This window comes from Salvia hispanica, chromosome 3 (assembly GCF_029641045.1).
Source record: "Salvia hispanica isolate PSC_SH4W2 chromosome 3, Shi_PSC_v1, whole genome shotgun sequence".
Taxonomy (NCBI): Eukaryota; Viridiplantae; Streptophyta; class Magnoliopsida; order Lamiales; family Lamiaceae; genus Salvia; species Salvia hispanica.
Window position 1 is genome coordinate 17,606,680 of NC_142694.1, and position 17,006 is coordinate 17,623,685.

Here is a 17,006-nt window from a genome sequence, read left to right on the forward strand (position 1 = left end):
GCCATATAAGAACAATTTGTCTGTCAAATTTTACATTATAGTAGTAGAATTTTTCCTTGATTGAACTATATGAACTTTTGTAAAGCATTCTATGCATTCTCCGATATCTTCAACGCATCCCCAACAAACTTAACCTTAAGGAAAGTTCACGAGTTGCAGAAATACAGCCAATTTGCCTAATCAAACTTTTAAGAGTGAATGTTTTTTACCTTTTCTATTTGAATGTTTAAATTTATAATTCTCTATTACAAAGTAATCTTAGACGATATGACACGTGCATACATGGTAATAATCCCTCCTCCATAACTGCGCTTTTAACGGACTACATTTCGTTTCTAGTTAACCACATACAAACAATTCCCATCAAATCAATTTTCTCCCCCAAAAAAACCACCACATTCCCCCTCCCCACCGCGGCGGTGCGTGTTATGGGCGTGGCAACCTAACACAAATCCGGAAATGGGGCAAGCCACCTCCACCCACGGCCACATCCTAGGCGAGGCCGACGACGCCACCGCCGCTCAACAGGATCAAGACTTCTCCTCCGGCATCCCCGACGGATGCCTCGCCTTGATCTTCCAACGCCTCTCCCCCGCCGACAGAACCAACTGCCTCCTCGTCTGTCGCCGCTGGCTCGTGGTGGAGGGCCAGAACCGCCGCCGCCTCTCCCTCAACGCCTCCTCCCGCGTCACCGCCCTCCTCCCCTCCCTCTTCACCCGCTTCGACTCCCTCACCTCCCTCTCCCTCCTCTGCTCCCGCACCTCCACCAGCATCAACGACCACGCCCTCATCCTCATCTCCCAGCGCTGCCTCAACCTCTCCCACCTCACCCTCCGCCGCTGCCGCGAAGTCTCCCCCGTCGGCATCCTCGCCCTCGCCCAAAACTGCAAATCCTTAACCAAATTCTCATGCACCTCGTGCACCTTCGGAGATAAGGGCATGTCCGCTCTCCTCAACAACTCCACCTCTCTTGAACAACTCTCCGTCAAGCGATTGCGCGGAATCAAAGACGGACAGGGCTTTGAACTCAGCCCCGGCGTCACAAGCTCCCGCCTTAGATCACTCAAGCTTAAGAAGCTTTACAACGGACAATGCTTCTCCCGCTTAATCACCGAATCAAACAACCTCACAAATCTAAAGATTTCAAGCTGTTTAGGGAATTGGGACGGAATAATCCGCGCTGCCATGACTAAAAACAACGCATTCAAACAGATTCACCTGGAGAAGATCCAGGTGAGCGACGTCGCGCTATTCGCAATCTCCAAATGCTTAAGACTAGAGGAGTTCAAATTAGCAAAAGCTCCTGATTTCTCCAACGAAGGAATCTCCGCTGTTGTAACAAAATGCAAGCTCTTGCAAAAGCTCCACATTGATGGTTGCCGGAGCAACCGCATCGGCGATCCATCAGTGATGGCGATAGCGGAGAGCAGTGCCAACCTAGTTAAGCTTGTTCTAGTTGGGGTGAGTGTTACCTCGGTGAGCTTAACTGCCATCGCCTCGAGCTGTGAAAAGCTCGAGACGCTGGCGTTGTCTGGGAGCAGGACGGTCGGGGACAATGAGATATCGTGTGTAGCATCGAGGTGCATGGCTTTAAGGAAGCTGTGTGTAAAGAGGTGCCGGGTGACGGATGCGGGGATCGAGGCGGTGGCCAACGGGTGCCCGAATTTGGTGAGGATTAAGGTGGAGAAGTGTAGAGGGGTGTCTAGGGGAATGGTGGAGAAGCTTAGGGAGAGGAGGGGATCGTTGGTTGTGGATTTGTGTGTGGATGAGGCTGAGGCTAAGATGGTTCGTGCCAAGATTTTCGCGATCGTTTTCGTCTTCACATTTTATGCGATTCTGTTGTTGAGAAATTATCTCTTGTGAAGGGGTTATGTATTCTTCATCTTGGGGGTGGAATGACTTGCTAAATATTGATTTGTAACTTTGGATATTCTCCAACTACGTTACTATATTGTGGTTGATATCTAGAAGGAAATGAGTTTTGTGAACAAAACCTTACCGTTACTCTTGTTTTATCGCCATTTTAAAGTTAAGGGATGGATAGATCGTGAATGGTATGTTTTTTGTCTTTGTTCAGTAGTTACCTAATGTAATTGGATAGACTGTAAGAATGATAGACTTAGCATAATTTCTTATAGTGTATTTGATACTATTGTTTATCCAGTATGCTTTTGGGTGCAAGGAACCTTTTTCATTAACTGAAATCTTGTTTATTACGAGTGCATATAACCTACATCTTAATTGTGTTTTGTGGATTGTTGTTCGGAGCGGGCAAGAACGTAAACTTATGTTGCTCATAGATACACTGTCTCTGATTGGATCTACTTTGATTTTCAATTGTAACACTTTTTATTTTGCTTGCTTTATGCATGTATGACTTAACTCCTATGTTATGGGTTGAATGAGTTATAAATTGGCTATTGACCCTATTTGAAGGCTTTATAAATAAGAGGGGATGGTTATTCATTCATTTTTGGAGGAGTCAGAATCACTAATTTGTGGGACTACGGGTGTCAATATGCCCCCATAATGTGTTGGTCAGAATGATTATCGGACTTCTACACTTTCAACAAAGAAAAACATCTTTGATACCATGTTAGAAATGAGTCACTAACTCTTTTAAAAGGACTTATAAAGGAGAAAGTTATCCATTCATTTATAGAGGAGTTATGATCCTCAATTTATCGAGTGGGACAAGAAGGGTTTTCAATACGCCTCCACAATGTGTGGGCCGAAATAATCATCAGACTTCTACACTTGCAACAAAGACACTCTTGGGCCAACTCTGATATCATGTTATATCATATTGGAAATGGGTCACTCGTATAGGTGATGTTAGTAATAGAAAGTTAATGCTTGAATATAATGAGCAATTGGTGCAAGGACCAAGTCATAGAATGAATAAAACAAGAGATCAGAGAGAATGAATCAAGAATGAATAGCATAAAAGAATTAAAGAGGAGAGAGGCAAGAGTTGATTTGTATACTAAAATTCAAACATCTGTAAAAATATTTTTAAAATAAGAAGACCGCAACTATGCAAATGAGAAAGTATTAAAACTATATTTGTAGTTGTTTCAATCGAAAAATAAAAGCTACAGAGTACTTTATTTTCTAAACATTACATTCGTAACTTTGATCCGATTCAGATTTTAGAAAATGTGAATCAAAATCAATAGAATGTGAATAATGCTTCTAAATATATATTTATATATATATATAGGGGTGTATTAATAATAACTAATTTTAAAGTTACAATGTACATCCAACCACGTGCTGCCACATGGCACGAAAAATGCAATATTGTATACAGAAAAATGCAATACGCATTTGTAGAAGCTATAAATGAATTTCGGCAGATTGCATTTTTGTTATATGAAGATTGCATTTTTTATTGTTAAATTTTGCATTTTAGATATTGACTGTTTAAATTGCATTTTATATATAGATGGATTGCATTTTTATATGTGAAAATGCAAAACTTAACAATAAAAAATGCAATTTATGTGAAAATGCAAAACTCAACACTATAAAATGCAATTTACATACAACAAAAATGCAATCTGCGAAAATGCATATACAACTAGATTGCATTTTTGTGTTTAAAATATTGCATGTTTTGTGCCATATGGCAGCACCAGATTGGATGTACGTTGTGACTCTAAATAAGGGGGCACCCTAGTGCTCCCCTATATATCTATATATCTATATATATGTATATATAGGGATGTACTAATATGCTAACTAATTTTAAAGTGCTAACGTACATCCAATCACGTGCTGCCATGTGGCACGAAAAATGCAATATTATATACAGAAAAATGCAATATGAATTTCGACAGATTGCATTTTTGTTATATGAAGATTGCATTTTTTATTGTTGAGTTTTGCATTTTCGATATTGACCGTTTAATTTGCATTTTATATCTATACGGATTGCATTTATATATGTGAAAATGCAAAACTTAACAATATAAAATGCAATTTATGTGAAAATGCAAAACTCAACACTATAAAATGCAATTTACATACTACAAAAATGCAATCTGCGAAAATGCATATACAACTAGATTGCATTTTTGTGTTTAAAATATTGCATGTTTTGTGCCACATGGCAGCACCAGATTGGATGTACGTTGTGACTCTAAATAAGGGGGCACCCTAGTGCTCCCCTATATATCTATATATCTATATATATGTATATATAGGGATGTACTAATATGCTAACTAATTTTAAAGTGCTAACGTACATCCAATCACGTGCTGCCATGTGGCACGAAAAATGCAATATTATATACAGAAAAATGCAATATGAATTTCGACAGATTGCATTTTTGTTATATGAAGATTGCATTTTTTATTGTTGAGTTTTGCATTTTCAATATTGACTGTTTAATTTGCATTTTATATCTATACGGATTGCATTTATATATGTGAAAATGCAAAACTTAACAATATAAAATGCAATTTTGTGAAAATGCAAAACTTAACAATTAAAAATGCAATTTTCCTATAACTAAAATGCAATATGCGGAAATGCATGAACAACTTCACAAATGTGTATTGCATTTTTATATATACAATATTGCATTTTTCGTGCCACATGGCAGCACGTGGTTGGATGTATGTTAGCACTCTAATTAAGGATGCGCTAGTGCTCCCCTATATATATTACTATAATAAAATAAAAATAAAGAATTAGTGAATTGTGTAATCTATTTAGTATACTATCAAATAATAAAAATACATAAATAAAATAGTTATTCTATCAGAAAATAAATATAAGTATTCACATGGAATAACACTTTTTTAGAAGTTGATTAATTTGTTAGACTGATCGCGACTCTAATTTAAATTCTTTCTTAATATTTCGACGAATATGATTGGTGAAGAAAATTTGAAAAAGACAATTTGAAGGCTCTAGAGACGAAGTCAGTTGATTTTATGAGACGCATACGTTTTGGGAATTTGTCAACGCCAAGTCGGCGTCGTCCCATAGACGGTTTACAACAAGTTGAATTGTTCCTCAGTTTTAAAATTCCAAGTCCAGCCGCAAATTTAGAACATTTTTCACATTATTAAATTATTTTATTAAAATTCATAAAATAAAATAAATAAATAATAAAATTTGATTAATTTTGTGACCAACTTTAAAAAATACTATATATGATTATTGTGATATCACAATTAAATTTTCTTCCTTTATAATTTAATTTTATTTGTTTAAGTAATAATCCGGTTCCATTCATTTATTGATATTTTAAGTAGGTTTTATAAATTTTTAACTTAATATTTACTCCATCTAAGCAATGCTTTAGTGAATAGAATATTAAGTTAAAGATTTACAAAACTATTAAAATAATTTCCTTTATTGATAGCATATTTTCGTGGATAGCGCAAACACACATGAAATTGGATTTTCAAATGCACCGTTGTGAGCCGTAGTCTTGGCCGTGGCACCGACGCGCCGCCCACCACGAAGCCCCCACAACCACGCTTTTGACGGGTCAAATATGATTTCCCCATTAATATTAATATCCTGAACTGAACCCCTCAATTGTTGAGTTGAATCAGCACAAACATTTCCAAATTGAATTCTCCCCAAAAACCACCTCTCCACCACCTAATTCGTTTCTCACCATCCGGCGGCGCGTGTCGTCAACGAGCCATCGTGAAAATGGGCCAAACCACCTCCTCCTACGGCTATTCCTCCGGTGGCTCGGCCTATATGGCCGATCTCAGCCTCTCCCCTCACCACCACCGCAGCTCCTCCCCCGATTCCGCTCCGCCTCCTCCCGACGCTGATTCCTCGAATCAGGAACCGGACTACACGTCCGAGATCCCCGATGAATGCCTAGCCCTAATCTTCCAATGCCTGAGCTCCGGCGACCGGAAGAGGAGCTCTCTCGTCTGCCGCCGATGGCTCGCCGTGGACGGCCAGAGCCGCCACCGCCTCTCCCTCAACGCCTCCGCCGATTCCGCGCCCTTCCTTCCCTCGATTTTCACCCGCTTTGATTCAGTCACCAAACTCGCCCTCCGTTGCGACCGCAAATCCACCAGCATAAACGACGCCGCGTTGGCGTTGATCTCTCAACGCTGCCATAGCCTCACACGCATCAAGCTCCGCGGATGCCGCGAAATCACCGATCTAGGTATGTTGGCTTTGGCTCAAAATTGCAAAAATCTGCGTAAATTCTCCTGTAGCTCGTGTTCGTTCGGTGTTAAGGGTATGAATGCGCTGTTGAATAATTGCTCTTCCCTAGAAGAGCTCTCTGTTAGTCGATTACGGGGAATCGACAACGGCTTCCCCGCCGAGTCGATTGGCCCTGGGATTGCCAGTTCTAGGCTTAGGTCAATCACGCTTAAGGAGCTCTATAACGGCCAATGTTTCTCGCCTTTGGTAATTGAATCGAAGAATTTGAAAAGTTTGAAGATTATTAGGTGTTTGGGGGATTGGGATAGATTGCTTGAGGCGGTGGCGGGGAGGAAGAATTGTTTAACGGAGGTTCATTTGGAGAGGCTGCAGGTGAGCGACGCCGGATTGATGGCCATCTCTAAGTGCCCTGATTTGGAGAATTTTCACCTGGTTAAGACCCCTGATTGCTCCGATGATGGGATCTCTGCCATTTCTGAGAAGTGTAAGCTTTTGAGGAAGCTCCATATTGATGGCTGGAGAACTAATAGGATAGGTGATGAGGGATTGATTGCTATTGCCAAGAATAGCAAGAATCTCGTGGAGTTGGTGCTTATTGGGGTGAATCCAACGACGGCGAGTTTGTCAGCAGTGGCCTCAAATTGCCTCAACTTGGAGAGATTAGCTCTGTGTGGGAGTGATACCATTGGAGATGCTGAGATTTCATGCGTTGCTGCAAAATGCAATTCGTTGAGGAAACTCTGCATAAAGGGTTGTCGTATTACTGATTCTGGGATTGAGGCATTTGCTACTGGCTGCCCAAATCTGGTGAAGATCAAGGTCAAGAAGTGTAGAGGAGTGTCGAGAGTGGTTGTGGATCAGCTCAGGGCGAGGAGGGAGTCGTTGGCTGTGAATTTAGACGTGGACGAGGTTGAGCTTCCGAGCATAGATTGGAACACAAGCAATGCAGGTCTACAGGAGGTGGAGTATAGAGGGGAGTTGGCACAAGAAACTACTCATGACCATGGACACGATAGTGAAGGATCAACGAGTAATGGAGCCCGATCATCCAATAAGTCGAGGTTCAGCCTCTTGGCTGGAAGAACTATTGCTGCCTGTGCTTTCCAGAGGTTAGTAAACGGTAATGGTAGTTCAAATGATAGCACATGATTGAGTTGTGTAGGGGCATAGCATTGCAGAGTTTTGTATCTGTGTAACCTGCTACTCTATTGTATGGTGACTTGATATCCTTTTTTCCTGTAGAAATTTCCAATGAACTCAATGTCTTCTGCCTGCTTTTAAATATACCATGAATTTTCCTCATCTTTCTAATTCTTTGGTTGATGATAAATTGACAGTGATTAATAAATTTTCTGATAATTTACAGTTTTCTAGTGCTATTTTCTTCTCTTATTTAACAAGCTGTGTCCTATACCTACGGAATCTATTTTGGGTGTTTTTGAGAGAGTATTTAATGTATGTAGTTTCGTTTTAATTATTGTTGTTTAAAATAATATAATTGGTGGCTGTTGTTAGGCCGATTCCTACCGAAATAGGTTGACCGTAATTCTATTATTTCACGCTTCTTTTAGTTAATTTATTGTCTTATAAGCCTCCCATAATTATTGGTCTTTTTATATACTCCTTTGATGATATATTTTACTTAAACACATTAATTTTATTTGATAATTAATTTTTTTTCACGAAATAGGATAGGAGGCTAAAATGTACTCCTTTGTCCCCGATTAAGAGTCACACTTTAACCAGACACAAAGTTTTAAGAAATGTAAAGAAAAATTAGTTGAAAAAATTAGTGGGAGGTGGGATCCATTTTTTTATATTGGTTTTATAATAAACTGTGAGTGAATTGAGTTAGTGGAATGTGAGACCTACTAACTATTTATAGTAAAAATAAAGTGTGACTCTTAATTGGGGACAGACCGAGATGGAAAAGTGTGACTCTTAATCGGGGACGAAGGAAGTATACGAAACTAAAAGGATATAAATGAAGAATTTAGAAAAAAAAAATAGAGGGAACATCTTTTTTAGTCCACGAACTTTGCCAAAGTATCATTTTAGGTCCGTGAACTTAGAAAATATCATTTCAGGTCCATCAACTATGGGTTAATATCATTTGAAGTACTTTTTTACTATTTCCAAGTTTTTCTGGACGAAAATACCCTCGATACCTTAAAGGGTATATATTTTTAATAAACTTATCATATACTCATATTTTTTATAAATATCTATATTTTTGACGAATTTTCTAAATATAATTTGACCTTCAATATTAGCACTTAATTATGTGACATGCAAGTAAAATTGCTTCTTTAATTTTTTATATTAAAGAATTTTAAAATTGAATAAAGAACTTTCTTTAATAATAAAAAATTTAATTAAGGATCTTTTCTTGCATGTCACAAAATTAAGTGATAATATTGAAGGTCAAATTATATTTAGGAAATTCATCAAAAATATATAGTAAAGATATTTATCAAAAAATATTGAGTATAGGATAAGTTTATTAAAAATATATACCCTTTAAGGTATCAAGGGTATTTTTGTCTAGAAAAATTTGGAAATAGTAAAAAAGTACTTCAAATGATATTAACTCATAGTTGATGGACCTGAAATGATATTTTCAAAGTTCACGGACCTAAAATGATACTTTGGCAAAGTTCGTGGACCAAAAAAAGATGTTCCCTAAAAAAAATAAAAGAAAATTTAGTTCTAAACATAAGTTTAAGTTTTATTAGTAATAAGGAATATACGAAATCCAATTCAAATTAGAATGATTATTCGAATTTATCATTACACTCGACTAGTCACATCTAATATTATCACAAAACATTTTGAGTGTGTGAATACCATTCTATCTTTGTCGGAGTTGCTCATGTCTAACTCCTACGTCCTTGATAGCATCAGCAGTGGGCCGCCCTATACTCCGCCACGTCAGCATTTTTATCCTCATACTCATTCACCTGCAGTAGGGCGTCTTATAACCCGTCCTATAATTTTAACTAGTATTTTGTATTTATTTTTTATTTGTTATGTTTGCAAATACATCAATTAGCAAAATAAATATAAAAACACCACAAATTAAAAGGCAAATCCTATATTTACTTAAATAAAAAAAATTACAACAATAGGAATGGAAAGTGCACTACAGATAAGGCGGGAGAGTTGGTCTAATTCATTCCCAACTGGCGTTTGAGATCATCGATCAAATTCTTGTAGAACTCGACTTCTCCCGGGTCCTGGCACTGCTTCAGGACAGCGTGCGTATCCAACAACATCCTCTGTGTGGCGCCCCTGACCAAGGCGTCGTATGACTTCGACGCAGCCGAAGGAGGGGCCGGGTCCGGGTTCGGGTTTTGTGAGGACGTCGCCTTTGCCTTCCCCTTGTTCTTGGCAGCTTTGTTGCCAATGGGACGTCGGGTGGACATCGGTGTGCCAGAATTCTCATCCTCGTACAGAGTCTGGTTGAGGTCCATCTGAGGTGTGCCGCCATCGCTGCTCGTGTACTCGCCGCCGGCGGTGTTCTTCGTCCTCTTCGACGCAGAGGACGTGGACAACATCCCTCCCTTGAACTGTGGCTTATCCTTCATGATGAGCCAACAGTTGTAGTGTTTGAACTCGCCGTACTGTGACACGTACTATGCAAGCGCTTTGTCGCGCACATCCATCAGACTCTCGCCGTTGCGTTGCTCCCTCAAGAATCGAGTGTACTCGGCCGAGAAAAGCTTGAGCGGCTTCTTCACCTGATCCCAGTGCTTGCGGAGCTACTCCTTCGTGCGCTTCCACGAGGTCGGTGGCTTGTTTCCGTTGTAGCGATCAGAGATGCGCGACCAGTACGCGATGATATTTTGGTTGTTGGCAAACACCGAGTCCTCCGAAATATCAACCCAACACCTCGTCAGCAACACGGTCTCCTCATTGTTGTAGTTCGTCCTCCCTGGGGCATATTCATCGTTCTCGGCCGGAGGAGTTTGGGCTTTGACCTTCGTTTTTTCTTTCTTTCCTTGGGGGCGGGGGTGGGGTCGGCGGTCGACTCCATGTCAGAGAGCCCGTAGGAATCCGTGGTGGAATCTGGATCGTACTGGGTGTTCTGTCCATATTCATCTCATTTAAGTTAGGATAGATGTATCTTTATTAGTTAGTGTACAAGGAGAGTGATCAATTGCTAACTCATTATTTAATTACTAACTACAACTAATTTAAGACCATATAGGATTTTATAATACTTGTGGTCTACAATTTGCCACGTGTAATTTTAATTTTAATAAATTAAATCGGAAAAGATTAAAAAAAAACTACTACCAAATTAGGGTTTTGAATGAAAATGTCAATATAGTGTTTCGAAAATATCAACATAATGCTTTGAGAATGTCGACACAAATGTTTTGAGAATGTTAACACATTGCTTATATTGACATTCTTCATGTATTATATTCACATATTTTATATATCATGTTGATGTTGTTGTACGAAAAAATTGAAAATTTTTGAATTTTTTTCAAATTTTGACATCGGAACATATGCAAGTGAGATCTCCTTAGAATCCTTATGAAATTATCTTTAATTTGATATATGTTGTGCGAAAAATAATTTAAATCGGGAAAGTTATTAGCGTTTTAAAGTTTTGGGATATTTTTCAAAAGTTAGTTTACAGCTAATTTGTTGTAAATTGACCTTAATGCCCTTATTAATATTTTTTGTTGATCGTATTGATATTTCGGGACTAATGATTTAGACCCTTGATTTGAATATTTAATGGTTATTATTTAGTTATAGTTAGTTATTAAATATTGAGTTAGCAATATAAAATTCTTCCGATATACTATTAATAAATCTATATAATTTTATGGATGTAATCAGTTTGTACTAATTAATATGCATCGTGTGAGGGTTGATCTCCAAACGATTGCGAAGGAAAAAAGAGATCTATAAGTAAAAAAAAAAATCTTAATTAGATTTGTTTCCTAGAGAAGAAAATTGGTATGAGTGAGCTGAGTTGTAAATATTTTTAATAACAGTAATTCACTTTTTAAGGTCAAATTAGAATTATTTATGGAGAATTCAATTATTAAGATAAATTTATACAAAATTATACTAAGTACTATACTTCAAGCAACAAATAATACTCATCCAAAAAATCAAAATTAATGTACTTTAATTATATTTACGAACCTATTTTCGTATTCAAAATAAAAAGTAAACGGTTTATTTATTCCCAATTTGAAGTCCACATTAATGAGATGACTACACACTAAACTAACCAAACCAATTAAAAACACTATACAATGGAACCCATCGCCGACGGTTCATCCACCACAGCGGCGACTCCAGCCGCGGCCTCATCCGCCATCTCGCAGTGGAAATTCGCGGTTTCGCAGCGGTTCCAGCACTTCCTAGATAAGTCAACACCGTACTTGCTGTACCGTTGGATCGCGTTCCTCTGCATCGCATTGATCTATGGAGTCCGGGTGTACCTGGTCCAGGGATTCTACGTTGTTTCCTACGCCCTCGGCATCTACCTCCTCAATTTGTTCATCGGATTCCTCTCGCCGCAGGACGACCCCGAATTCGACGCCACGCTCCCTATTCGGAACTCCGAAGAGTTCCGCCCCTTCGTCCGCCGCCTTCCCGAATTCAAATTCTGGTTTGTCGCTTTTGTTTCTGTTCTTCAATTACATCTGAAATCGGGGTTTTTGTACTGCTAGTTGAAGAATTTTTCGATTTATAGGGAGTAATTAATTTCGTATTGCTAATGTGATCGCTTACCGACACTTTGTGCCCTAATTTTTTTTCAATTAAGTGAAGAGGATCTGCGAGTGCTATATGGTTGTAGTTATGGTTTTGGGTTTGATATTTAATCCAAATTGTTATAATGTCAAGTTTTTTTTCTGTAGTAATGCTTTAAACTCTTAACTCTAATTTTCAACTTAGGAGCAATAATTATTGGGGAAGGATGGTGCAAAAGTTAATATTGTGGATTTTGAAGTTAGCTAATTTACCTGAATCTGAATGTTGTGATAATGTTGTAGTTAGCATGGCAGGCTAGAGATAATTGGTAGTCGAATCACTTGTAAACGAATGTTGTTCGACTGCCACTGTATGAAACAAGCTAATTCTGAATATGTGGTACCAATCAACTTATTTGAGTCATTTTTTATGTTAAACTTAAATCCATGGCACGATCAGGAACAATCGATGATTGTAAATGGATCACAAGGTGAGCCATTAGGTTTTACGAAAGAATGAACTTTGAGGATGAATACTTCGGTGAGGGCTGAGCTTGTTGTGTTTTAACTATGTTCTTGCTTGTTTCTGGCACCTTCAATGCCTGATTTAAAGCCTAATCTGTTCACTTTTAGTCTTCATTGTGAGATTATATGGTAGCCTTTTGTTTTCTTTCTAGGTATTCAATCACCAAAGCGTTCTGCATTGCTTTCGTGCTGACATTCTTCAGCGTGTTTGATGTACCTGTGTTTTGGCCAATACTTCTCTTCTACTGGGTCATGCTGTGCACACTAATGCTAAGGAGACAGATACTTCATATGATGAAGTATAAATATGTTCCATTTTCTACTGGGAAGCAGGTAATTCTGTGATTTGCCTTGCAGTTCAAATGTTGTTGTTGCTTGAGATGCCTTTTATCCTCAAAATAAGATTTATCCATTGTCACTTTCAGAAATATGGCGGAAAGAGGGACTCCTCTCCCGAGAGAGAAAGCTTGAATACTTAGTTGAAAATTCATGGGTAAGTATGATAATATCCTGCAAAAGTTTTGTTAATTATTCTCTGTTATAATTTCGGCTCCTCAGGAAGAGTTTGCGCTTCCCCCGGCCAATTGAAGTTTTCTTTGCTATGCTGCAGAGGAAAATTCGTATGCCGCAGGAATGCAGATGCGTGATCTGACTATGAAAGTTGAAATGATATAACCAGCAACGAGCTTGTTTTGTTATTTATTTTTATTTATAAATTTTATATGTTGTGTAGACTAGTGAAGAAAATTTTAACTCATAATGTTGGAGCTATGCATAATTCGACTTCTTATACTTAGTACTGTATATCCAGCTACTTGAGATGAACCATAACACCATCGTTTTGAAATATTGTGGTATTCATTTAGTATTATCATTCATTTTTCTTAGGATTTTACAGTTTGAATTAGTTCAATGCTTGCAGAAGAATTGAGTGGAGAAATATTCATGCTTCAAAAGCATTATTTTGATTTCACTTCGATTTCAGACAGCAAGATCTTGTGTTTGTACCACCATTTCTTGATGTAAGATTCAGAAGAGAAAGAAAAAAGAGAGTTTGATTTAGAAAAGCTACTTTTGAAGTAGAAATACAGACTGCTCCTCTGAGGGGAGCAAGGAAACACATGAAACTGAAAACACATATCTACAGATAAATCTCTCCAACAAAGGAAAGGGAATAGTGAAATCCCAGATAACAACATCCAACAATTGAAAAACAGAAACTAATAAAAGAGTGCTCCTGATCGAAGTGAACATTGTGGATCTTGGAAAGGGCCAAACCCAATCACTGAGAGGCATAGCCATTGCTAGTCTTGGTTGGATAAGAAGCAATCATAGCAATCCCACACTTCCCAGATGCATCACGCACATTGCGCTCGAGCCTGAAGTAGCCATCTTCCCCCCAATTCGTCCCCCACGAATTCCTCACGAGCCAATAGTCCACCCCCCTCTCCCTTCCGTACCCCACAACCACCACGCCGTGATCCAGCTCCGTCCCACAACCCCCAGTGAAAACACCCTGCAACCACAACTCACATATGTCAAACCATCCAATGCCTCAAATATCCAAAACATGTTAATATGAAGTTTTTACTTACCGAGGAATAGAGTTGGAGGGCCCTGCCGGATGCTTCAATGCCCACGCTAACGGGTTGATGAGCCACGGCCTTCTGCAGGGCCTTCTCGTCCTGGGGTACGTCCTCGTACCCGTCTATGGTCACAACCTTGGCATTCCTCTACAAATATTTGTAAGAAATGTCTATTACTAAAAGTGTAAACAACTTATGTATGTGAAGGGAGTGGAACTCTTTTTAAAATGGGAACTCTTATATCAGTTAGTTGATACAGTAATATCAGTTGACATCACAAAACATATCAATTATTGAACCAACCCTGTTGAGATCGCATTGGCCATCGGCACCTCTGTAAGGATAATCCTCTTCAGTGTCCATGCCGCCGTTGGAGATGATGAACTGGAAGGCGTAGTCCATGAGGCCCCCGTTGCAGCCGGAGTTTTGTGTTCTGTCACAGTCCACCAGCTCCTGCTCCGACAGAGTAATCATCTCCCCTGTCACAATCTTGTTTATAGCTTCCACGGCAGCCACAGTCGAGAAAGCCCAACAGCTCCCTGTTCCACAACACAACACAAACTCCAAATCAAGATATATAGTTATTAAAGAGAAGGCAAATTATACACTCACCACAAGTGCCCTGATTCTTGATGGGAGCAACAGCGCCTGTCTTTCTCCAGTCAACAGACTCAGGGAGGCGATCGCCTGCGCGGGAGAGGTAGCGCGGGGAGGCGTTCTTGGACCTGGCGAAGCGGCGGTGGGCGTCGATCCTGGTGCCGAGGTACATGGACTTGTACTCGGCGTGAGTGAGGTCGGCAAACTGGTTGAGTCCCACCTTGTAGGTCCGGTTCAAGGCGTTGTGCTCGTTGATGTAGTTGTAGTTGTCCTTGAAGATGTCGAACCTTTTGTCCTTCTCTCCGATGGCGTTGTAGGCTTTACCATGCCGCGCTAGCCACTCCTCGTAGAGGCCCTTCAGCTGTTGGTCGTCGGGTGTTGTTGCGGTGGCGGAGGCAGAGGCGGCCAAGCTGAAGATGAGAAGGGCGGCGATGAGCATCGGCATGGCTGAGAAAGGGAGAGAGAGAGCTCAAGGTGGGATGTAGTTAACGAGAAGATATGTTTTGTTGGTGCTTAGGATTGAAGAAGGATGGATATGTGCTGTGGTTTATATAGGCATAAAACTTGATAATAGTAAAATATTGCTTTGGTCTTTTGCAAGGAATCGGACTAGATTCATTTTGTTGCTTAGTTCTACGGCAAGCTTGTTTTTTTCTTTTACATGGACTAATGCGTCATTCGACTTGAACGCTCGACATCTTGGTTTAGTAGTAATGCGTCATTTGATTCGAATGCTCGACGTATTAATTTATGAGTAAAAATTAGTTTTGGTCTTAAACATAGGATATGAGTAAAAATTAGTTTTGGTCTTAAACATAGGATCAAAATACAAATTTTGTCTACAACATTTAATTTTTGAAAAACAGGTCTATAACAAATAATATACTTGTCGATATGGTCCTTTGTTTTGACAGTTCCGTTAAAAAACTAACGGTCATATCATTGTGCAATTAGCGTTGACAGTTAGTTTTTTAACAGAACTGTGAAAAAAAGACTACTTCAGTGTCATTTTCCTGTTTTTTAAAAAGTAAACGTTCGTATTTTGGTCATATGTTTAAAACCAAAATTGACATTTACTCTTAATTTAATAATAGTATGATTTTTGCTACTAGAGTCACATGGATTTTATTTTTATGTCAATATCGTAAATAATTTTTTTACTATTTTTATTACTGCATTCGGTTTTTATTTTTCTCTCTACTTAAACGCATTAAACAATAGCTTGCTTTTAAAATGTCAGTGTTACCCAATAATTGTAACTTGAAAGAAAGGAATTTAATATATAGTCCAACTAGGAGTACAAGATAACATCATGTGATGCATGGAAATTGCTATATACTGTGGTTGTTTAAAATGATAAGTATCAATTAAAATTGGAAAACATATTACACGTGATTGACTAATTGTGAATGATTCACTCGTAAATCATAAAGTTTAATTAATCAGATCATTTAATCTTAATTAGTCTAGCATGATGAATTGTAAAATGTATATATTGCTCTATACACGTTTGCAGAGATATCGGACGGTTTTACACGCTTTGTTACTTAGTTAGACAGCAAGCTATTTTTTTTTATCACTAAAGCCATTCGCAACGGGGGGCCGATTCCCAGATCCAATGGATAGGGGCCCAATCGGCCATCGTCGGTCACCATAGTGGGGAGGGAGCCGATCTCCCTTCCCCTTCGCCTTCGCCGTTCCGCCGATAAATCGGCCAAGCCGATGCACCTATCGGCTCCGCATCGGCTCGCGATAGGCCTCCATTGCGGAGGCTCGGGCTGGCGGAGCCGATTTTCCTTTTTTTTTTTTTAATTAATCCTTTTAACTTTCTTCTCCTATATAAATACCTCAATTCTCTACATTTCACACACCCACATCCTTTACTTCACAATTTTTCTCATTTTTTCTCAGTAGAAATGTTTAATTTCACCCACAATTCATTTCTTGTTGTATTCTGTTTTCCAATATTGTTACAATACATCGAAGAATGAATTTATTATGTAATTTTATTTATATTATTTAGATATTTATGCTTTTTTTAGTTTTTGAAATAAATGAGATAGGCTCTAGGATGGGCTCTCTATTGCAGTGAAATAGGCTCTGGTATGGGCCTGCCAATATGGCAAAAAAAATAAAGATAGAATCTGAGATGGACTCCAGAGAAGGGCTCTCTATTGCTAATGCCCTAAATACCCCATACATGGATTCACAATATCACATCACACGCACTAATCTATTTCTATGTGATGCACTAATCTATTTAGATGATTGAATGCGTTGAATGCATCATATATAAGTTTATACTCCAATTAAGCTCATAAGATTTTTACAAAATGAATTAGGAGTACTATTTATTAATAAAATTTAATGTACTCTAATTAAATAATCAAATTAAGGTAGATGCACTAAATGTTCTAATTA

At 38.7% G+C, this 17,006-nt stretch overlaps 2 protein-coding genes and 2 pseudogenes across 3 annotated transcripts; 3 read left to right on the forward strand and 1 right to left on the reverse strand.

Moving 5' to 3' along the window:
• The first annotated feature begins 386 nt into the window (after nucleotides 1–386).
• Nucleotides 387–2,169, forward strand: LOC125209382 (F-box protein SKIP2 pseudogene; annotated as a pseudogene).
• A 3,242-nt stretch (nucleotides 2,170–5,411) lies between these two features.
• LOC125215317 (F-box protein SKIP2 pseudogene) lies at nucleotides 5,412–7,458 on the forward strand (annotated as a pseudogene).
• Nucleotides 7,459–11,384: 3,926 nt separating this feature from the next.
• Nucleotides 11,385–13,273, forward strand: LOC125213844 (protein RER1A-like). Of its 2 annotated transcripts, none has more exons than XM_048114596.2 (4): nucleotides 11,385–11,795; nucleotides 12,555–12,735; nucleotides 12,828–12,895; nucleotides 12,961–13,273. In XM_048114596.2, the coding sequence occupies exons 1-3, from the start codon at nucleotides 11,437–11,439 to the stop codon at nucleotides 12,879–12,881; spliced, it is 594 nt and encodes a 197-aa protein (XP_047970553.1). In that variant the 5' UTR covers nucleotides 11,385–11,436; the 3' UTR covers nucleotides 12,882–12,895; nucleotides 12,961–13,273. The 2 variants fall into 2 exon arrangements, with proteins under 2 accessions (XP_047970553.1, XP_047970552.1); XM_048114595.2 differs by having other exon boundaries at nucleotides 13,013–13,273.
• A 165-nt stretch (nucleotides 13,274–13,438) lies between these two features.
• Nucleotides 13,439–15,121, reverse strand: LOC125213843 (cysteine proteinase mucunain-like). Its single transcript, XM_048114594.2, has 4 exons — nucleotides 14,601–15,121; nucleotides 14,292–14,527; nucleotides 13,998–14,135; nucleotides 13,439–13,918 (listed from the first exon to the last, which is right to left on the reverse strand). Exons 1-4 carry the CDS (start codon nucleotides 15,028–15,030, stop codon nucleotides 13,685–13,687), a joined length of 1,038 nt encoding a protein of 345 aa, XP_047970551.1. The 5' UTR covers nucleotides 15,031–15,121; the 3' UTR covers nucleotides 13,439–13,684.
• Between the last annotated feature and the right edge of the window lie 1,885 nt (nucleotides 15,122–17,006).

What these genes read in the sequence shown, in the direction of transcription:
- LOC125213844 (XM_048114596.2), top strand. Translation starts at nt 11,437, where the DNA reads ATGGAACCCATCGCCGACGGTTCATCCACCACAGCGGCGACTCCAGCC. An exon ending in CTTCCCGAATTCAAATTCTG is followed by an intron (nt 11,796 to 12,554) that starts GTTTGTCGCTTT and finishes TTTTCTTTCTAG; the next exon opens with GTATTCAATCACCAAAGCGT. An exon ending in CATTTTCTACTGGGAAGCAG is followed by an intron (nt 12,736 to 12,827) that starts GTAATTCTGTGA and finishes TGTCACTTTCAG; the next exon opens with AAATATGGCGGAAAGAGGGA.
- LOC125213843 (XM_048114594.2), bottom strand. Translation starts at nt 15,030, where the DNA reads ATGCCGATGCTCATCGCCGCCCTTCTCATCTTCAGCTTGGCCGCCTCT. An exon ending in CAAGAATCAGGGCACTTGTG is followed by an intron (nt 14,528 to 14,600) that starts GTGAGTGTATAA and finishes GTTGTGGAACAG; the next exon opens with GGAGCTGTTGGGCTTTCTCG. An exon ending in CCCTCCAACTCTATTCCTCG is followed by an intron (nt 13,919 to 13,997) that starts GTAAGTAAAAAC and finishes TTGTGGTTGCAG; the next exon opens with GGTGTTTTCACTGGGGGTTG.